Consider the following 22,631-nt stretch of genomic DNA (forward strand, 5'->3'; position numbering starts at 1 on the left):
CCGAGATCTCTACTTCCGGGCAAACGCGGAGCCGCCCGACTGCCAAGCGATGGACGAACGTTTGCAAACCTATAAAGAAATAATCGAAAATTATAGATTAGGAAGACGTCTGATGCCGCCACCGGATCCTAGCTTAAATAATAAAGAGGTCATAGCCTGGCGGCGATTACAAGCCGGAAATTTCCCGAACCCTGTCTGGTTGTTTCACACCCAGATAGAGGAGAGAAAAAACGATAAATGTAAAGCCTGCGAAGCGAGGGGGACCCTCGACCATATAATTTGGGAATGCCCTAAGTCTCCGGGCGCTAGGGACAACATTAAAAGTAGAGAAGCCTGGGTAACCCTGCTGCGAAGCGACGTCCCCGCTGACCAGCAGAAAGCCGTCCGCCTGGCGGCTGAGGCCGCGAATAACCAATGTATATTCGCCAGTCCTTAGTCGCGGAGGTTAAAGCCCCCGTTCCTCAGGCCTGCGTGCCAGGAGCGGGGAGTAGGAGGCCTCCTAAATCGGTGGAAATTAAAGTTTTAATCAATCAATTAATCAATCCCTTGTCGAACACAACCAGCATTTCACTGAACGCATCAAAGTTCACCGATGTTCTATAATTCGTTTACAGGAAACTAAAGGCTAAGTATCTGTCAATCGCGGAATGCTGCTATCATCCTCACGGCAGACAAGTGGAATTATAAGAACGCTTCACGATCCGGGGCGTGACGCAGTTCTTAAAGCGCTGGGATAGGGATCCAAGGCATGGAGTTTTGATTCCTGGTGGAGACAAGGTTTATTAATTTATTTTTAACTCTCGCTCTTGAAAGCGTAACACCTCCGCTGACAACCTTCTGCCGACAACGATGGGGCATTAAAGGCTTTCACTTTAAAAAAGAAATGTTGAGCATGGTGATGACTGTCAACACCCCGTTTCAAAGGGGACGCTCCTAACATCCATCCATCCATCCTTCACGGCACCCCCTGAGCAGCGCAAGACACTGAGTTCCACTGCTCTCGAGCCAGTGGCACTGCGACTGGTTCGCAGTGCCATGCACCTCACCATGGTGAACCTACAGAATACGATTCTATAATCAACACGGCAAAGCTGTTTCAGATAGATGCAGTTAAAACAGCTTTTCTTTTCATATTTCTATTCTAGAGTGTATTCCAGATTGTTTCAGTACACTTATTAATTAAACTCAAGCTACTGGGAGTGGCATGTACGAAGGCTTCGACTCTGGGTTTTAAAGATGGGGATTTATATTTTTCACTGAGACTTTTCTTAGCTCCCTTGGACAAAGAACGACGCTGTGTAACACACTACATCAGTAAAAGCTGAGACGTTTAGCCGTGAATATAGGTTCATCTCCCTGAATATATAGGCAAAGAACTCAGGATATCTCGATGTAAGGGTACGCTATTTTACAGAATGGACGAAACAAGACGACAAGCGCCAACTTTCAATTCAATATTTTAGATGAGATTTTGAGTTAGTCGTCTTGTGTCGCCTCTTCTGGGAGAATGCGCACCCATATAGTCTAAAATATACACCCAACTAGCCCCGTTTAAGTTCTTCTGGAACAAGACAGCGTGATGTAAAGGCTTCGGCGCCATTCTGCACCTCACAGAAGAAAAGCGCGACACATCAAATGGCAATTGCGAACTTGCCTACAAATAAAGAGGGTCCCTTAGCAGCTACCTCGACCCTGGATAGCACTCGGGTAATGGCTTGGCGATGAAGTTTTAGCAATCTCTCGACACTTTTGTTCCTGACAGTACATACATACGTATGCGTTTAACATGTATGTATTATGTAATAAGGAAGAGAAAGGGTGAGCGGAATGAGCATTCCCTTTAAAATGAGAGGATGGCAATTGCACCATACTTATTGTTTATTTTCCTTCAAGTTCCCAAATGAGCTTAACGATGTTGTCCACATCGTCTCGATTTTTGCACCAAGATTCTATTGACGTTTATGTTCGGCCTATTTTATATCCTGAACTTCTGTTCTTACGTCACCATCCTGCTTTTAAGCCACCCATCTTCCAATTGCTTTTGGCTGATATCTACCACAATTTGGCTGCCGGTGGACTGCGCGACCCTCCTGTAGCTTCGTGCGTGCAAACGTACGTACGGGGCACAAAAGGTGGGGTCAGAGGCGTTCTCTGTGCCAAGGGTCTAACCCAAGCAGACGGCAAAATCCTTACCACAAATTCGTACATTAGCTGTATCTAAAAACCCTACGTTCTGGGGGAAAGCGACTGCGCCTGATCGACATCTGAATCAATGCCGCCATATTTTAGTAAAATTCGATCGACTGTCTCTACAGATTTGCCACACATCGCACATGTGTAATGTTCGTTGTGTAGTTTCTTTCTATAGCTTCCGTTCTAAATGTACCCCCATATCGCTTCAGAGAGTAGAGCTCTGCCTATTCAGTTACCATAGATCGATTTCTTCGTGATATGTCTTTTTCGTTTCATGTGCGGATGTGCTTTCTTTTCTTTCTTTCTTTTCAATCAATAATTTCATTCTAACTGACCTCCCAGTGGGGGCAGATTTCCCTTCTATTGCATCAACATTGTGACGCAACCGTTCTTCGTGCTGTGTTCGGGTGTCGTCATATCATTTCGCGTACAATTCAGCACGCATCTGCTGGTCAAGTTGGAGGCTAACTTGTGACAGAGGTTCGAACTATATGTCTTAATCTCCTCAACACATCACGTGACCGTGACCTAGCACAGAGAGCAGGGTCAGATGAAGGAGGAATAGAGAGCGCGTCGCCAGAGAACCAGAAAGAATGCAGAGGGCATAAAGCTGCCGGTCACGTGGTAGCGTGATACATAGGAGAATGCGTGGGGACAGGCCATCGCGGCAACGCAATATATGCGCAAGCTTTCACCTAAATGTCTGCTGAATTTTGATCTTTTACGGTGATTCATCGTCAACCTGGCGCATCCAAAATCTTGATCATCGATGAAGGAGGAAATTACCGAATGACACCCACACTAGCCGAACTGAACAGCAATGTGAACGGGGTCATCGACGGCTCCCGCTCATTCGATCTCCTCCATGTTTTGGTGAAGTTTTGACCACGCGTAATTTTTCAAGCGATAGCTTTACTGGCCTAGCAGGAGTAAGCAAGATCGGCTTCAGCTACTTCATGCTCCACGTGACACGCCACAGCTGCGCCGGCGGAAGTAATGAAAAGCGCGGAGCCGGAAGCTCCTCGCTACAGTTTAGCCATGGATACCCAGCCGCCGGTTGCGACTGTATTGGCGAAACCGGCCGAGTCCGACGATCCCGAAGACATTGCTGGTCATGCAAGGTATATGGAAAGGGATAGGGAACGCAAGCGCGTCACATCTTCCGCCGAGACATCCGAAGAATTAACGAGAGCAGAGGCTGGCCATACGTCGAGCAAAAGATGCCGAGTGAAGGCGGAGAATAGCTGACATTCCGAAAAGTCTCCAAACCGAGGATCGGAGCGGTGAGCGCATGACTGACCACATCCTTCGCCAAAACCGCAGCCAAACCAAAATTTCTCTTTTCACAACCTGGTTTAGCGGAGATAAACCACAACCAATTTTTGTGAAGAGCCAGTGCGCTGAAGAAACAATATCATGATCATACTGCCGTGCTGCCTAAGTGGTTATGACGTTCTGACAGAGAGCTTGAGAGTGCGAGATCAAAATCCGGCTGCAACGATCACATTTGTATGGAGTAGACGTTGACGTTAAAGAACCCGAGCTCTCCACTACGACATCTCTCGTAGCTTATGCGTTACTTCTTAACGTTAACCCCGATACCGCATTTTACATTAGGATCCACCCTCCCCGTATTGCGACGGGAAGCATAAACTACTTAGCAATGGCTGAAATTGGATGCCTCTTTCAGGGTCATGTCACGAACTAACTTGTTCTAACAGGTTCTAGACTTTGATCTTCATTAAACATCCATCAAATCTTTCACATAATAGCACTTATAGGCCAAGATAAATGACTTATGGAAGGCCCACGTTAAGATTTAGGGACCCCCTTTGCTATAGGTAACGTTCTCTGACGCTATAAGTACGGGAACCTTTTGAAGTGCTTTATTTAGAGGGATTCGTAGATCAAATGCGGTCTTACCACAATGGCGTTGCCCGCAGCTGCGCCATTGCTCTCCAGATCTCACCTGCTCGCTAGGTCTTTCGTGCTTGAGGCGAGCTTGATGTGATGGGAAGAAGCTTATGAGAGAAGTCCAGGTGGGGATGGTAGCTCTAATATGAGGCTCTCGGCTTCTCTTCGCTCAGTAGTTCACTGAGTGACCGCAAGGGGCGCTTTGGTCTGTTGGTTCGCTAATTCCGCAATAAGCAAATTCCGGACAGCTGGCGGCAGAGTAAAATGAATTTGATTTATAAAGGGAAATGAGAAAGGATGCACATAAAATCCTACAGGCCGATTACCATAACATCTGTTATGTACAGGTTGGCCATGGAGGCGGTGAAATTAAAGGTGCAAGAAGGAGTAGAAAGTAACAAGATACTCGGAGAACTTCAGAACGGCTTTAGAAATGGTAGGCGCTTAGATGATTGCCTGTTCGTGCTTACCCAATGCATCGAAATATCTAGAGTGGAAAATAGACTTTTGTATTTGGCCTTCCTGGACATAAACGGGGCGTACGACAACGTAAGCAGGGAACTCCTGTGGGGCATATTAAAAGAAGAAGGTATCGGTTATGAGATAATAGAGTTCCTACAGGAAATATACCGGGATAACAAAGTAGAAATTACGTGGAAAGGGATAAGAAATACGGAAGATGTCAAAGTATGCAAAGGATTAAGACAAGCCTGTCCTCTATCACCGCTGCGTTCATGCTTTATATGATAAACCTGGAACGGAGGATACAAGACAGTAACCTAGGTTTTAACCTGTCATATAGATTAGGTGGAAAGGCGATAGAGAAGCGCCTCCCCGGTTTGATGTGTGCAGACGATATTGTGCTGCTAGCTGAGAGTCTGGAAGAATTGCAAACTCTAGTTAAGTATTGCAGAGACGAATGGGATGCTCTAGGTTTCAGTTTTAGCGCAGTTAAGCCGGGTCTGATGATTTTCAACGGCTCAACTGATCAGGGTCTTAAATTACAAGGTCATGAAATACCTAGAGTAGCACAATATAAATATCTGGGGGTATAGGTAAACGAAGGATTGGCATACATTTGAAAGCATGAGCAATCACTTAAGGCCAAAGGGCGAAGGAATGCCGGGATAATGAAGCATAAGGCATTGTGGGGATACAATAGGTATCAGGTTTTGAGGTGTATTTGGAAAGGAATTATGGTGCCCGGAATTACTTTCGGAAATGCGGTTTTGTGCCTAAAATCATAGGTACAGTCGACATTAGAAATAAATCAGAGATCCGTTGGACGATTAGCACTAGGTGCCCACGGCAAAACTACAAATGAGGCGGTACAGGGAGATATGGGCTGGGCATCTTTCGAAGTACGGGAAGCTCGGAGTAAAATATTATATGAGGAACGCCTGAGGAAATTGGATAGTAACAGATGGGCAGCTAAAGTATTTAAATACCTGTACTTAAAAAGCGTTGACTCACTATGGAGGAAAAGAACTAGGAAACTAACTAGTAAGTATGCTAGTCACAAGGACGGAGAAATAAAGAGCATTAAGCAACAGGTGAAAAACACAGAATGTAAAAATTGGATAAATTCGATGGAAAAGAAACAGAGTGTGGAATTATACCGTAAGTGGAAAATGCAGATCAGGAAGGAATATTTCTTTGATAACTCAAGAGGCAGTGCCCTACTTTTTGAAGCTAGATCAGGGTGCCTTAGAACACGCAGCTATAAAAGGAAATTTAACACTGGAGATGACGCATGTGCTGTATGTGGAAACTCCAGTGAAACAATTGACCATATTATACTCGAATGTAATGGTATCCATCCGGTAGTTGATGCAGGCACAATCGCTGTTCCTGAAGCTCTGGGGTTTAGAGATACCAGTGGCCGGGTGAATAAACCGGCGGTGGAAACTAGCAAAAAACGACTGGAAGATTGGTGGCTTAAAAGCAGAGAAGTGACATAATGTTAATAATGTAGGAACAAAAATTTAATAAAATGATGGTTTAGTTAACCATTCTAAATCAATAATTAAGATATATAGAGAAAAATGAGCCTGATAGCTACTGCTACCACCCCGTTTCAAAGAGGACGCTCCTATATTCCATCCATCCATCCATCCATCCATCCATCCATCCATCCATCCATCCATCCATCCATCCATCCATCCATCCATCCATCCATCCATCCATCGTTGCTCCCTCCTTAGAGTGCGTTGTGTCCAAAGGGTTGTTACTCGCACGCGCACGTTAGTGTGCGTGCGTTCATGTGCGTGCGTGTGTAAATTTTCAAGGGCCGCGTCACTCTTGAAGAAACAAGAACCTTTATTTTAAAGAGGGAATCATGCCCGTTTCATGTTGGCCTAGCCCACAAAACTCGCCCTGCCGGGATAAAACACACAAACATCTGGAAGCAGGAAAGTCTAGAGAAAAGAAACGCTGCTTAAGACATATGCCACGTAAACATTGAGCGAGCGGACAACAGCGAGTAGAAAACGAGATCCCCCTAGCACCCCATTAACATTCAATGGGATACAACTGGCAGTGTATTTTGTCTTACCTACGTATCGTTTAGCTCAGGGTTTTAATGTGCTCTCATCATGTGATAAATCGTGACATCTGCGGCTGGAGAAAGACGTCCCACAGCGATCTCGAATTCAATGCGAACTGCATTAGCCCAGGCCACTCTATGAAGGCGAATTTCTGGATCATATCCCCGGAACCTAATCTCTCTCACTCCAACATTTTCTTTTCCTTTGCATCTATTCCGTAAGGTAATCGCTTACCTCTCCACCACATTTCACAGACGCCAAAATACATTGCTCGCTTCCTGATTTCATTTAAAGCACTGCTAAATAGAGCCTGTTCCGTATGCTGTTCTCTGTCTCTCTTAACATCGCATTATGTGCTACGACCTCATGTGTATGCAATGAGAAACGTCCTTGATCATTTATAACAGCACTTACGTGTGACACAAATTACCCAGAAATTAAGGCAACGCATTTTCATCACCTGCCATGAAAGCCATCAAGAAAATGGGCTGGCTGTTCGGAACTGTACCTGTTCAATGCCCGTGGGCAGACGAAAGGCGCTGTGTGTGTTTGCGCCAAGATAGTATCTATGACCGAATTCATTTTGTTCTTTATAAGACATCGACAAAATAAAAAAGAAAAACATACGTTTCCGGGCAATATTCTGATGCTACACGTGCTACAATTTGAGCCATAATAGCTCACTGCAAACGCCACAACGCGTGCACAAATCACTCTCCGTATCGTAGTTTCAGCCCTGTACCGAAGCAACGCGGTATAGCAAAAGTTTCTACCTTACCATGGTTCGGAGTATTTGTCCAAGGAAAGAAGAAAATTTCGCACTTTAAGAAGAATTGAAACTTGTGATAGTATTTAGGAGTAAATGTTTGCATGCGTAAAATAGGCGGCTTCCGAAAGCTTGTTGAATAAAAGGTAGCCGCGCCCCAAAATATGCACGCGCAATTATCCTAAACGAACGCTTCTAGACGACCAGTACTGAATTTTATCTGCTGCGAGTACGTACCATCGACGCAAGATGCACTCAGAGTGTATGCCCCTGAGCCTCTTGATAATGACAAAAAATACAGCTATATACAAAATCAAACAGACCACAAAAGAAATGGACTGGCATACAGGTGCGTTCTTAGTTTAAAAATTACCTGCCTCTGAATTGATGAACTTTGGGCTAGGTGGCGTACAAGCATGATGAAATTGCACATTGAGCCAACACAAAGAGGCCGATCAAGTTTTATTTTATGTACTTTTAAAACTTAGCTTTAAACCAGTTTCAAGTCTGCGTTCCTGCGTTCGATATTGCTGCGACGTGCACAGCCTGGCTCAATGTGAAAGTAAAGGAAAATTGGGACTTGAAGATATATCTGTTGATTTTCAGCACAAATATAGTGCCTAGAATATTCTGCTGGCATATTCTAGACACTATAATACAAGTTTAAGAGTTTGCGCTGGCTTATTTTAACACAAAAGCAGTTCCGTTAATCGATCAAACTTTGTATCGATATCTGAAATCTGAAATCTGCTCTTTCCACATCGGTCGCATTGTATGCAAGTAGAATGAGCAACGTGAGTGCTGTCCACCACTCTGCACAATAAGGATTTACGCTGATGATGCATATAAATATGAGTAGAAGATGCAAAAAAAAATGGCCGCCACCCCAGGACACTGCCTCTGAAGCAGTGCGCTGTAGTTGTGCTGATGCCAGGTGTATAACCATCGCCTCCTCCTATGACCGCACGGCCTGGCGACAACACTTCTGTGATGAATGTAATGCAAGCTGAAGCCATCGCGTCGCATGAAAGTAAGGCAGGACAATTCACATATGTTTCGAAAGTCATAGTGATTTGGCTGTTTCGCCTTAAGTGGAAAAAGAAACACGGCCATCATAACTGCTCCTGGACCAATTAGGTGCGTTCTTGTTTCAGTAGCTGTACTTGAGTGAATCTGTGGAAAATTGGGAACACCAAAGGCCGCCTCTATAATGTCGAGGATGACCTCGATGAGTGCGCGATCTAAAACGCAGGCTTTGTCTGTTCCGTGCTGCTCCTGCTTGCTTCGATCGCCTCCCACAGACACGCCTGCTGAGCACATTCAATGTGGTGACACTGCGTACCCAGGAATAGTTTGCAGGAACATTTTGCGCTTGGAATGTAAGCATGATGCCATGAAAGAATGTATCCTGCTGCACAGATTGGGTGGACATGCGCGAGATCACGACTCCAAGACACAGCCGTCTTGTGGCGGATCAAGTGAACTCTGCAAGTAGGTGCAAAATGGTCTCATAAATAGCAAAAGTCTCGAAAGTCAAACGTGTTCATGAGCACATTTCTTGAGAGTTGCACGGCACTCTGCACCATGGTTGCCGAAGGTAGGCAAAGTTTATCGACGACGACCAGTGAAGGCGTGCTTCGCGTTTGGCTTCCAGCACTTGCACGAGCCGTTGATAAGGAACCAGTCGTAATACATGCGCACGATGTAGCAACCAACGTGGTCGTAGCCGTCACACTTCTCCTTGGACGACGTGGATGTCGACGCTCGAGACCTCGCCGATGGCGTCGCCGTCCTCGGTCCCGCACCGTCATTGCGCCTCTTGATTTGTTGTGGCTGTGATTGCTGCTGCGATTGCTTCTGCGACGGCTGGTCGGCGCCCACCCTTCGATGGAGGTACTGCTGGAATGCGTGGAAGTCTCCCACCGAAGGCGGAGGTGCGAGCATCTGCGGTGGTTCGTACGACGGATGTGACGTATGGTAGGACGACGGTGGAGCGTGCAGTGGAGGTGGAGCTCTACGCCGCTGCGGCGAGCTAGTGGGAAATACAGCATTCGGGTAGAATATCTCGGCGACCAGTAGGCTCACCCATCGTGGGGACTCGTGACACAGTCCCCCGTCCACGAAGTCGCACCTGCTAGACCTGCGAGCACGGCAGAAGACACAGATACGTGGTCATAGAGAAAACAGAAGCAGCAAGAAGGGGGTGATTTACCCAAATTTTCGCGCACGGAGAAACCGGTTACATAAACGTGCTCACAGAACGTCTGACATCTGCAATATGCTGGCAAAAAACGTGAAGCTGCGCAGGCTTTCTAAATAATTCAGTCTATTTGAACTTATTAAGCAAATAACTACTGCTCACCTTTAGCCGTAAATAGGCGGTCTTCCGGCAGTGTTCGAAAATATCTTCACTTTTTATATGTAAAGCTTCTTTTCCATTTCTTGTTCCCCGTTGCCATATACAATTATATAAAAATTAGAGGAGTCCGGATTGTCAATAATCCTGTCATTTTCTGTTTCCATTTTATGCCCCAAATCTGCAACAGCCTCCTCAATGAGGCTAGCGGTATGTATCAAATAAATAAAAATAATCGCAGCTAGTTATCACCAAGTCAAGGCTGACACCAAACTACGGTAGTCTTACTCGCTCAAACCTGTCTCAGGCATTTTTTGACGTAACGCGTTGCGTCAATATTCACGTTCTTTGCAAACTGAGCAAGAGCACAGACAGAAAGGCACTCACATGCACTTGGTCTGCTGCACTGTCTGGGTGAGGTACCCTTCGTGAGGGATCTGAACCACGTACTTCCAGACTCCCTGGTAGTTGCGCGCGAACGTCGGTGTCACGTACTCTTCGAGTGACGGGCATGGGGTGGGCGGCAGGCCCCCGCCTTCGACGTCGTTCTCCAGACTCGACTGCTGCGCCGAGTCCGGCGGCTTGGACTTCTTGCGGCTGCTGTACACGTTGGCCAGCAACTTTATAGGTGAGCTGTCGCTGGTCATCAGGTCTAGCACTGTGACCAGAGGGCTGGACACTGAAGAAACCGTGCCCGTGGCACCCGTGAGCGCCGAGAGTACTTGCGTCAGTGGTGACCTGCGTGTAAGCACCAATTCAGCAGGTTCTTGGCACTTCATTATTAGCTTCAAAATGCATATTCGCACTGTATATCACAAGTACACAAGGCGTGGCTTCGTTACTGTGGATAAGGCAAGGCGCTAAGTAGTATTTCATTTCAAATGTCATGAAGAGCGCGCGTTCCAAGGCAATGCTTATTCGGCACTTTAATCGTCAAGCTGTTAACTACAGTTCGGCTGGGCCACTGCAGGTTAAATGAATTACAAAAAGAATTAAGATTATAAATTATTTGTGCATCAGATTCATAAAATCAAAACATACCAGCGAATTAAAGCGATCCAAGGCCTACAGAATTAAACTAAATGCCCCCATAAGAAGGCAAGGCACCAGTACCATAATAACCACTTCGCATACGCTCCACGTGTCACCCGGATACAGAGTGGAAAAATATAAATAAAGTTTATCGCCTAGAAAAAAAAATTAACTTTAAAATTAACCTAAGAGATAAAAGATTCCATCGTATACGCCATTAGTCCATGCATTCAATGATTACCTAACAAATGTCGCAAATAAGTTTTCTCGAATATACCAAACACGCAACCTCGGTTATGACGAATATGCATGCATACCACGTGACCTTGGATGTAATAGACACGCAACCTAGATTATAACGAAGATGCATGCATAAGTACCCTAAGCTAACACTCGATATCCATATTCGATATTCATATTGAGACGTTAAACTGTTTGATCCGAACCAACCAACCATGTCCGACATCGATCTACTCAATTTTTTAACCTGTCATTTACCACTGGCGTTTTTCTGGCCTTATGCAGGTTGCCTAAGTTATGTTGACATTAAAAGGCGGAGACATACACGTGTTTGGTAACTCGCCTATATCTATATTGTAAAACTTTTCAAATGCCTTGGAGAAATTTCTTCCTTCTAGGTGATCTTCATATGGATGACGGCACGTCGAATATTAAATCAAATAGGAGAGTTATATGACCTCTGTGCTAATATCTCTAAGAAAAATCACAGATACCTTTTGATTGAAAATTCAATTCAATTCAATTTATGTTAGTTCCCAGAAGTCCTGAATGGTCTCCTGTGCTAACAGCTGCTCAAGCAGACTGACATAAGGCCCAGGAAACCACTTCATGACAGCAGTTGTTTAAAGTAAAATACATCAATGAAAACAAATTGAAAGGTGTGTGAAAAACATCCAGACTGGCACAAATAACAGAATTCACTTAGTTTTCGCATGTTTCTATCTCTAATTTGTATTTGGTTGGTCTTCACTATCGCTTCTCTATTTTGTTATTGCATGTTGCTGTTATATAACTGGTGAGCTTCTAATAACCATAAGGATAATTATGCTCTGACTGTATTTATCTGCGGTTGCTGTTTTGTATTTGAGTTGGCATCTGTTTCTGAGTACTGTGTAGCATCCTCCTGATAATTTTTTTGTAAAAACTTTTATCTGAGGTACTATAATGTGAAAAAAAAATTGTTGCGTGTGTCTGTGTCAAATTACTGTCGTGCCAAACAATGTACCACCTTTCGTTCTTGCTTCTAATTCTTTCTCAGAAATAAACAAATAAATAAATAATATAATTGACGCCCGCAAACTTTGCAAACTTTTAGAGCCCTGGCCTCGTCACTCTGCTATTAGCGCAGCTTTCTTGTGTTAGCCACCTTCTTTCTTGTGAAGAGAGTAAATAAGCTTCAACTAAGCCCAACTGTAAACAGACTGTTTCCACAACGCGACCGATTCTTTTCTTGTGCCATACAATTCTATTCCCAGAGATCTTCATCTATACCTTGAAGAATGGTGGGCATGTACTCGCTTCTGCATTTATTCTTGGTGCCGCTTTGGAATCATAGAACTAATTTCTCAGACATGAATCCAAGCAGACACAGTCCGCACCTGCACACAACGGCGCCATCCACTGACCTGTTCACTATGGGTGGCGCAGGCGTCGTGGGGACGGCATCCGGATTGATAGCATTGATGATGTCTGCCGCGTATGTGAGCATGTTGAGAAAGTTGCTCTGAGTGCCGCCTCCACTTCCGTTCGAGCCGGAAGATGACGAGCCCGATCCGGAAGCAGACGACGAGCTCGACGTGCCGCTCTGCACCTTGTCCGTGATGGCGGGCGTCCTGGACGTGAGCATCTGCAGTATCGTCTGCAGCACAGCAGTCGACACTCGGGCAGTGGACAACGCGGAAAACAGAGTGCAGATTCTGTAAGTACAAACAAAACAAAAGTTGAAAAGGCATTCATGAAATAACGAGTTTCAACGTAAGCTGAGTATAAAAGATATAATATCACAAGAGAATGGAATCGCCGATGAAATTCTCCTGTTAATTCTTAAGGGGAATAATGGTTAATATTATACCACCTGCCAATCAATGGGTGAAATAGCTGATTTACTGCTAACAGTTCATGTGACAATGCACTTCGTGGCCGATAGAAGGGACCAATAGATTAGTCATGTGATCGATGACGGTGGCTTATGTGACTTTACTACATGATGACGCACAATATGGGGGGGGGGGGACTTATTTCTTGAACTGACGCTGACGCTGTAAACTTAAATAATGAAGCAAACTACTGGGTAGATCACAAAACATATCCAACTGCCAATTCGTCCCATGAACGAGGGAGAATGCAAACTTCAGTAGCGATAGGCTATACCGAGAATACATTCCGACGTTTTTGGCAGTTTCTTCGAAAGCTGGGTGTAGGATTAAATGAGAAACGCGTTATCTCCGCCAACAGGAAATACTCACGTTCCACTGCCGTGCTGGCAAAGTTGCCGCAGCGTGGCGTTCACACCCCTCGCAATATCGTCCACGGACGACTCGTACGACTTCGGACCCCGCACTTTGGGCCCCGTACTCTGTAACGGCTGCACCTCGTGGATGGTGGCGTTGGAAGGAGCAGCCAGGGACCTCCGACCACGTCGCCTTCAATAAATATTTGACAACAGAGGAAACTCTGTAGTATTTGCAAAACATCTGGAAGACTTCTAAGCACGTTTCTGGAACTCCACGTTTCCAGTCATTAAAAATACTGCAAAGTTCTATTTGCGCCGAACAGCGTCATCTTTTTTTTTTTTCTATTCGCAGTATAGAAATTCTAAACGCAAAGTATATTTCTAGCTAAGATACGCACAAACCAAATTAAACGCATGCTAATTCACATGTCCAGGTGCATCGGAAGATTTGCAATGAGTGCTGGTGTCGCTGGTGAATGAATTCTTGTGCTCACACGCTTGACTTATATATACAACATCGCATTTGACTGGTTTGGTTTGGCTTGTAGGGTTTAACTTCCCAAAGCGACTCAGACCATGGGAGATGCCGTAGTGGATGCCTCCGAAAATTTCGACTTGACACGAAGATGATAGATACTTATGAAACGGAATAAGGAACCCTCTTTCGCTTTCCTGGCGTTTTTTTTTTTTTTTTTTTTTGAAGAAAATTTTGCCGCTCTTAGTCGCATCGTATACCACTGATCTCTTCGCATGAAATAAACCTGTGGCGAAAGAAAGCACGCCCGATTTCCTATTCTCCGAACGGACGTCCAAAATAAAGCGCCATTCACAAGTACACCGAAATACCTCTGGGAGTAGTATTCTCACACAGAGTAAAAAAAAAATACATGGGTGCACTAAGCCTGCTTACGTGCTTGCGGGTTCCATGCCTACTTCAGTTACGAGTTCTGCATTTAGTTGCTCAGTATCGTTGCTTAGTACCTCTTTCTGTTGGTCAAATTCGGACAAAGACAAATTTTGGGAGTCAAAGGTACATGTGGTTCTTAACAAATTGGAAGACACCATTGAGTTAGCCGTACTCAAATTAGGTTATACGCCAAATTTTGTCAAATTCGAGCGATGTCCAAATTTTAAGGGTCCAGAAAGAGGGGGCAAATTTTGAATGTGGCCCTTCCAAATTTTGAAGTCGTCATCGAGTTGGCCATACTCTAATTAGATAGTATATCAAATTTGGTAATATTATATTGATTAGCCATGCAACGGATAATTGACAGTTCGTACACGGACACGCTCTAATAGCAGGCTGTGTCCACATGCTCAGTCAACTCACTCTGCCTACGCGCTCCGGTGACGTCACTCATAAGCCAAGAAATATCTTCGCATTAAAACGTCCTTCAAACACACCGAGTATGTTAAAAATGCCGTGTATACAAAACGATCACTAAACTTTAACGCGGCGTTCATAGAACGCAGCGACAATATGATGTTTGCTCCTGTTTGTTCGTTTAAATAAGACTTATCCTCTTTTTGCTCATATATCAAGGACTGAAAGCATTTGCAACAGAACAAACACGCTCACATCAAACTGAGGTCATGCAATACACCTGGCATAAGGTCACAATAGATGTCCGAATTATTATTCATTCAATAATGATTAGGGTTTATTCTATAAAAGATTTGCCCCACGCAATGAATAACTGTGATATCCTTCCTCTCCTTTGAACACCTCAGTCAATTTTTTTACAGAGTGTGCTCGTGCATGCTGTTGGATTGCCCGTGTCTATTCCCAGCATGCCACGAGCAGCAGCGGTGCAGTTTTACGGCCCTAATGGCGTGTGCAGAACGTGCTGGCGATTCTGGAACGAACTCACATAGCGCGTCGCCCTTGCCTTCGCGCAGACGGTACGCCAGCTCCGTGTTGTACCTGTGGTAATAGTCGAACACGTGTCCAGGCGGCACAGAGAAGAGACCGCCGAATCCAGGTGGTGGCCTTCCGGCAAATCTGGCCACCTTGGGAAGGTTGGGGTCCTTGCGCAGCAGCGGCAAAGTGCCAGACAGGAACTCCAGCGTCTTCTTTTTGATTATCTCGCTGCATAAAAGCGGTAGAATGTAAATCAACAGCGCAAGCTACGTGCATGCTACCCGCCTTGAATGGTATGCAGTCATTTTACAGAGCGGTCAAAGGTCGACGCCTGGTGTTCGACTATGGAATGAATGTGGAAGGCAAGTGCTCTCAAGATGGTCAACACGGTAGCTCATAGTTGCTCCTGGCTTTCAGCTTCTAAGCATGAGTCCTTCGGGATCGAACCCCGCTATCGGCCGCCGCATTCAGGTGCATTCGATGCGAAAACGACCATGCGTTATGAGGAGGCAGTGCATGTTAAAAGGTTCCAAAAGTGACTGAAACTGGTCAGGAGCGCTCCACTGCAGCGACGGCATTCGGTGGCTCAGCCAGAAATATTGTTCGTTTGTTTCTTCTTAAAGAGAGGGGGGAAGGGGGGGAGGGGGGTATACGCTGGCGGTAGAAAAAAATACAAAGACAGAGAGGGGGATGCAGACGGGGAGATGCAGCGCTCAGAGAATTTCAGGAGGGGAGGGGGGGGGGGGGTTCTGACACGACATATCGATGTCTGATTAGGCCTTAAAGCAATGGTGCCAAGACCTATAAACATTGTTGATAAAATGTTACGAGTGTCTAAAACAATAAAAAACAGAGACAATATCAAATGCAGTCATGAAAATGTGTGGTGCAGATGATTCTAAAGCAACTCACAAAGGGTACGGCTCTCCTACAGGCCTCTGTCCCATAGGATTGAGCGGGATGAAGCCCTTGTTGAGGTCCCCGCAAAGCGTGTCCCGCGGCGAGAAGCGGCCATACACCACCCGCTCGGGGCAGTGCACGTTTGCCCTGTGGTAGGGCGGCTTGCGCACCCGCGGGGGCCGATCCTGGGGGCGTCGGGCCTTCTGGAAGGCATAATAGCCGCGCGTGTGGCCCGTATCCTGGCGGCCTTGGCTGGCCGAAGCCGCAGCAGTGGCCGCATCGGATGGAGAGGCACGACTAGCGTCCAAGCACGGCGCCAGGTCGGAAAACAGCGCGATGACCAGTGGCAGAAGAAGCCAGCGGTTGCTTGGTGCCTGCATTTACCAGGACAAGAACCTGAGGGCAGAGCGGCACTGTACCAGACATGGCATATACGTAAACCTAGGAAAGCGTGTCGAATTGGTTCGTCGGTTTGAAATTGGCTCTGTCGACCTCATATGCATGCTAAAACGTCCAGCTGAAACGAGCATGAGATGTTAGTAGAACGTGTTAAAGACTCCGAACTGGGACTTAAAGGGCTGCCGTCATTGTCAATCGCTTCCTGTTAACTGAAGGCTTTCCTAACTCTTCAAACAAGCGATCAAGCGCATCCTTAGGACACCGAATTTGCCGCAAAATTGCTACGCTCGCTTCACAGCGCTAGGCGAAACTGTGGTCATGCTGGAGCACTGTTAGCTTTACAATGCGCTAATGACAAGTGCTCTGTAGTGGCAACTGATGTTTGTGCCTTAGTAATTGGCAGCAGAGTCAACCTCGAGCGCCGAGCAGTGCTGAATCGACCTAAGTGGCATGAGTTCTCTCACTTTGGCCTGGTCAGCCAAGACCGTTTAACTGGATAGCTGGCACATGGAAACCACCGACGTGAAGTTCTGTATCGTAATTAAATCAGGTATGGTTCGTTATTGTCGCATTCGCCAAAGGTTGTTAGCCCTCAAGAAAGCCCGTAGCGAAAACTGTGTCAGAAACTGTTATGATCGGAACGTCTTCCACAGTTTTCAGCAGGGTGTTCGACGTGGTAAAGACGTTTCCGACACTCACGCCGGAGGTCTGCGGCGTGATGGAGAGGGCAAAAGAGAGAGCAGAAGGGAAACATGCCACCCGTGGCACCAACCACCGACTCCCCAAGGCTGCAGCTTGTTCCGCAGTTTAGCATGCCATCCGCGCCACTCTTGAAATTTTCCGAGGATCGCCAGCTTTACATAATAAACTTGGGACACATTCTGGGAAAGAATTTTTGAAAGCAATTTTTCACATAATGTATAACTGCATCATAACAATCAATATATCCGCGCATACCCGCAGTATACACGCGGAGCACATCTACTTTAGTGCCGAAAAAAAAAACGGATTATGGCTGGGCATAAAAACGTATTGGTCTGCAACCGACGCAGTGTGCTCTCTGCTGTTTTACTGGGGCCGCAGACCGACACAGCTTCCACCAGTATTTAGCTCCCGACATCGGTGAACTCAATGTATCTGGAACACTGGAACGCAAAGATGATGGCCTTCAAAAGGCCACCACGTGTTCCAGCTGATATCAGCGCAGAGCGAAATACGCGGGAACGATTACGCAGACGCACAAATCAACCTCAACAAGTGAGCCCGATAAATAGTAATTTTACCAGCGTGGTGGCTTATTGGTTTTGGCCTTCGGCTGCTTAATCACAGGATCAAATCCTGGACCGGCCTGATTTAGATGAAGAGAAAATGCAAAAAAAAAGAAAATAGATTTTTAGCGTAGCTTAACCGCGTAAGAAACGCGAAAGCTTTTGTACACAGGTGGAAGCTGATGGAAAAACGTGCAATGCACAGCGTGAGAGTGTGCTGCAGTCTGCACGCTGGATGAGACGCTTCGCCGACAGTTGTAACGTTCCAGACTTGCTTCCCGCAAAAAATTCATCGCTTCCAACCCGCCTCACTCTTTTATAATATGAAAGCACTGCACGCGAACATATAAGCGTTAGATGACTTTTCTGAGCTCTGATTATAAGGATTAGTGTGTTTACGCTAAAAACGCCAGTGTGCTGTGCGATGTGCACACGTTAGGTAACCCTAAGGGGTCAAGTGAATGCGGAGCCCTTAGCTACGGCGTCCATTATCGCACATGTGTTGCTTCGGGACGTTAAACACAAAGTAATAGTGCTTCCATTTTTAAGAACGAGCGCGAGTGGCCGTGTTTTTTATTGTGCAGTTCGCAGTGGGCGCTTCGGGCACCACTAGAGGTTTGTTCTACCAGCCTTCCAATGTCTGACCCGAGCCTGACTGATTTCCGCGTAGGGGATTGCTCAAACCTCAGACAACGAATGAATGAAAAAAAAAAAAAAAACTTTGTTGGCAGATTATTATAAGATTTTAAACGAAGCGCCACCTTCATTTAATTGGTCGGGCCAACTTACGAGACACTGTCGTTTCTCACATCCAAGTCTCCGTGAACCGCATATCTCTTTCCTAAGTATGCACGCTAAACACTAGCGTTGGCCACTATATTTAGCGTAGAGGGGCGTACTACTATCGTAAAATAGTGACTCACTGCGGACGCCTTCTGCGCGCGCGCAGTGGTAAGGGAGCGTGCAGGTGGAGCCACTCCGTGTGTGCAGCTCCGTTAAAAGGGTATATATGTTCACGGTAGGACCTCGACTGTACAGGCGTAGTGATGACGGGTTTGCAATATCTGCGCATTTCTTCTATCCACACCGTTGCCCATCGTGCTTCCCATTTAGAGCATCAGCTACTCTCCACAATGAAACTTCCAAGGTCATTAAACCGCACGCTTGACCCTAAGCCTCAGAGCGAAGGCATGGTCGGGGACGTCACTCCACGTGACGCGCCGTGGGTGCAATTGGCGGAGGCAGTGCGAGTCTCCCAGTTGAGAGACAAAGTACTGGTGGAAATAAAAGCTGTACATCAATCAATCAAAATCGCTGCGGCGCTCGCTCAGAGGCTCTGCGCTGCTAACAACTATTTCACCGGCGCCGTTGCTCAGTCTCCATAAATGAGGTGCGTGCCTGTCCTAGTGCGTGAAAGCTTGCTTCGGCTCAGACGTCAGGCTGATGTTCAGCCATGTTTAACAGAGCTCAGGCTAGGATACTATGCTTAACATGGATAAACATCCGCAATGTTTCCCATTGCGGAGAATACCAACCAGGGCCGAAAATAGGAAAACCCCTCTCTCTCTATCTCTCTCTCTCTCTCTCTCTCTCTCTCTCTCTCTCTCTCTCTCTCTCTCTCTCTCTCTCTCTCTCTCTCAAATATCACCGGCTGTTTGAGCGTGGCTCGGCGCCCCGGTAGTCCGAGTTTATTCAAAGCCTTCAACTAATGCGCCTCAATGCTGCACTAGTAATGGTGTTCGATTGCCGAGACCCAGGTCGCGGCGGCCGCTCCATGGATACAGGCGAAATCCAAGAGGACCCTCGCGTTCTCTGCGGTGTAAGAGCACGTTAAAGGACCCGCGGGTGGTCTAAATTAATCCAGCGCCTTCTACTATATGGCCTTTCTCACAACTCACGTGCCGCTTCTGGACGTTAGACATCCGATATTATAGCTTATTGGTACAGTAGTTACACGAAATGATCCTACAAGGTGTAAGCTTGCGCATTTCGTCCATACGATAATTCGTATCCCTTGTTCCTGCAGCCGTTCACTGCACTAGTGTCGGCGAAGCGGCGGCCCCATGCAAAGCCACCTTTTCTCACACTGCTTCTATTCTCGCTGCACACGTTTGGCTGTTGCTGCAGTTGCCGTTCGCCCCTCTTAATACCGGGGTCACGGTCGACTCGACACGCAACCGCTTCTCCTTCTTCTATTGTACTTGAGGCTGCAGGCCTGCTACCACTCTCGACTGTTCTCACGTTTCCACTCCTGCTTCCTGCTTTACTTTTTTAACGTTGGAAGTCGTTAGGTGTCGGGTTTCGAAGTGTAAAATCGCATGTAAGCATACGGAGTTTCAACTGCAAGAGCCTGGTATGATGTATCAATTCCAAAGTGTTAGCCGTCAGACATGTTAAGCTCAGGTAGCGTCACTTGCATGAAATGGAGCCATCATATCTTGGCCCATGTGACCCACTTGTCACATTAATGGGTCATGCAGTCAACCAAACCTCCTCACGTGACCATGGCTGCAACCCCCTGACGCATCCACGACCCCATCCTTCAAATCGATACTGAAGTTTACTTAAAATGCCTCTTTCATTTAATGAATCCACCACAGCACCTACGTAGACCAAAATGATTTAAACGGACTCCGAAGAAGCTACATTTTTACCCATTTTGCTGGCGGACAAACATGAAAGTAACCTGAAAAAAAAAAAAGACGAAGAGACAGTTTTTTCTTTTTAAATTTTTATTTTACTTTGACTAAGAACTCTTTAAAGTTGTCCCCACGTCACGCTTTTTTTTTTTTTTCGTCATCGAGGCACATGTTTACAACTACTAGAGGTGTCATAAGTACTTCGCTATGTTACCGAAAAACGAATCATGTAACCTGTAGGCTATAGAGAAGGCGCACAGCACGATGCGCCATTACCATTCAGATCGACCGTTCCCTGGAAATAACTTAGAGATGGCGAAGCAGTGCAGTCTCTGACTACGATTAACCTCTGAGCAAGGACAAAGACGCATAAAGACGGCTCCTTGACTGGTATACACTGAGCGCCGTTTCCGCGGGGATTGTGCATATGTTCATGACCCTCAGTTCTGTGCAGTGCACGGAGAGAATGGAGTCTAAAACTTGCCTACAAAAATCTGCGTACGCCACCAATAATACCGCATCCATTCCTATGGATGGTACAGGGCAACTTTTATCACGCTCCTGGCTGGGCCCAGTAAGCTGCTGTAGCATTCTTCATACAACTCGTAAGAAGGCATGTCGTATCCGCTCTTGAAAAAGGCACGGCTGTTTCGAGGCCATTGATGAGTGCGCTTTTCGCTTCAACATCGGGCTGTTCATTCCCATGGAGCCCGCAGTCATCAGGCATGCTTGCTACATAGACTTCGTTTAAACGTGGCTTTCACGCGCAAGTACTTACATTTAATTGGGCAGGTGGACTCGCCGGAATGTTCAACTTGTGGCATCCAGAGACTGTGGACCATATATTATTGGTGTGTCCAGTGTATGCGGGCGAAAGAAGTGTGCTAGCCGCTTCCTTGAAGCGTTTGGACAAGGGGCCTTTGTCGGAGGAACTACTGCTGGGCGCTTGGCAGGACAAGGGGAAAGGTGTCCAGGCAGTGCGTGCTCTTTGCCGTTTTTTGTGCGCCAGCGGACTTGATTCGCGCTTGTGAGGCAAGCTACTGTGCCTGTATATATATTTCATATGCCTTCTCCCACATCGTCACCCATCATAATCTTCTTTCTTCTCCCCTTCCCCAGTGCAGAGTAGCAGGCCAGATTTGAATTATTCCGGCCAACCACTCTGCTTTTCCTTTCAATAAATCCATCTATCTATCTATCTTTTATCACGCTCCACTGCGTAAAGTTGCCGGCCTCCAAAGAATGCCTCCTTTGCATAGGTGACCTCATAATCTATGGCTAAAGGAATTGAGAACCATTATTTCTGTCAGGCAAAATAAATATGAAAAGAAAAAGGAAGGTGGACTTAATATAAAGATTTTTTTTTTTTTTTAAGGAACAGAATGAGGTTTCAAACAGAACATTGCTGAAAGCTCGCGCACTAAAAAGACAAAAGTAATGCACTAAAGTGATACAACTTTGCATCGAGTCGGCAGCATCAGGCGGTTCCATTTCCTCAGAGACTCACTACAGCATTCGCCTCCAGAGTTCGCGCGCGTCACGCTCTGTATCAGGTTTATCATTTCTGGTGCCTTGTCTCATTCGGCATATCAGTCGGAAAATCATAACTGATCTGGCAATAAAGAACTTCCTCCGTTCACAAGGAGAGTTTGAGGAACTCCCTACAAGGAGAGAGAGAGAGAGAACTTTATTTATCAGCGATTTAGATGGTTTTTGCCTTGGGCTGCACTCAGCTACTCAGGTGCTCCAAGTGGCCAGCAGTCCAAGTCTGTCAGCGACCTCCTCCCTACAAGTAACTCCCTTCACAGATGGAATCTCTTGATGCGTGAATAGTCGGGATTTTCTGAGTGATATACCAAATCAGACAAGATGTTCTTTACTTACGGAGAACTCAGCAAGCTACCGCAAGCTACTCCGTTGTAGTAACCCCCTGAATTGGTGGCTACACACACTGTTTCCAGCATGGAGCAGCACAAAGACTAAGTTATCAACTCCTTCCGGTTCGGCTTTACCATCACAGTGGACACCTCCGAGATGGCACAATTGCAAAAAATAATAATAATAACAAATGTCCCTTCTAATGACTTCAAATCATCTTAGCCTTACGTCGAATCCCGAAGCTCTGGTAATCTAGTAAATTCTGTGTGTTCGTCGTCACTTCACCTTGACTGTCGACGATGTACCTCACTCCGCGTACACTGCGCGGAACGGGCTACAAAACTGGCGCCGCGCATCATCGCAAAATGCGAGCGCGCTCGAGCAAGCTCGAGAACAATGGCGACAA

At 46.2% G+C, this 22,631-nt stretch overlaps 1 protein-coding gene across 1 annotated transcript; it reads right to left on the bottom strand.

The window, feature by feature from the left end:
- Positions 1 to 7,786: 7,786 nt before the first annotated feature.
- On the bottom strand, positions 7,787 to 19,630 carry spz6 (Spaetzle domain-containing protein 6). Its single transcript, XM_084597181.1, has 7 exons — positions 19,607 to 19,630; positions 16,054 to 16,415; positions 15,205 to 15,369; positions 13,294 to 13,470; positions 12,454 to 12,744; positions 10,163 to 10,513; positions 7,787 to 9,559 (listed from the first exon to the last, which is right to left on the bottom strand). The coding sequence occupies exons 1-7, from the start codon at positions 19,628 to 19,630 to the stop codon at positions 9,028 to 9,030; spliced, it is 1,902 nt and encodes a 633-aa protein (XP_084453307.1). The 3' UTR covers positions 7,787 to 9,027.
- Between the last annotated feature and the right edge of the window lie 3,001 nt (positions 19,631 to 22,631).

Source organism: Amblyomma maculatum, chromosome 3 (genome assembly GCF_055883805.1).
Source record: "Amblyomma maculatum isolate TAMU_Amacu chromosome 3, ASM5588380v1, whole genome shotgun sequence".
Taxonomy (NCBI): Eukaryota; Metazoa; Arthropoda; class Arachnida; order Ixodida; family Ixodidae; genus Amblyomma; species Amblyomma maculatum.

Coding starts and splice junctions, on each gene's coding strand:
- spz6 (XM_084597181.1), bottom strand. CDS start 19,630: ATGTCTAACGTCCAGAAGCGGCAC. Junction 15,370..16,053: donor GTAGGAGAGCCGTACCCTTT/GTGAGTTGCTTT, acceptor GCTTTTATGCAG/CGAGATAATCAAAAAGAAGA. Junction 10,514..12,453: donor GCGCCACCCATAGTGAACAG/GTCAGTGGATGG, acceptor GCTTACACGCAG/GTCACCACTGACGCAAGTAC.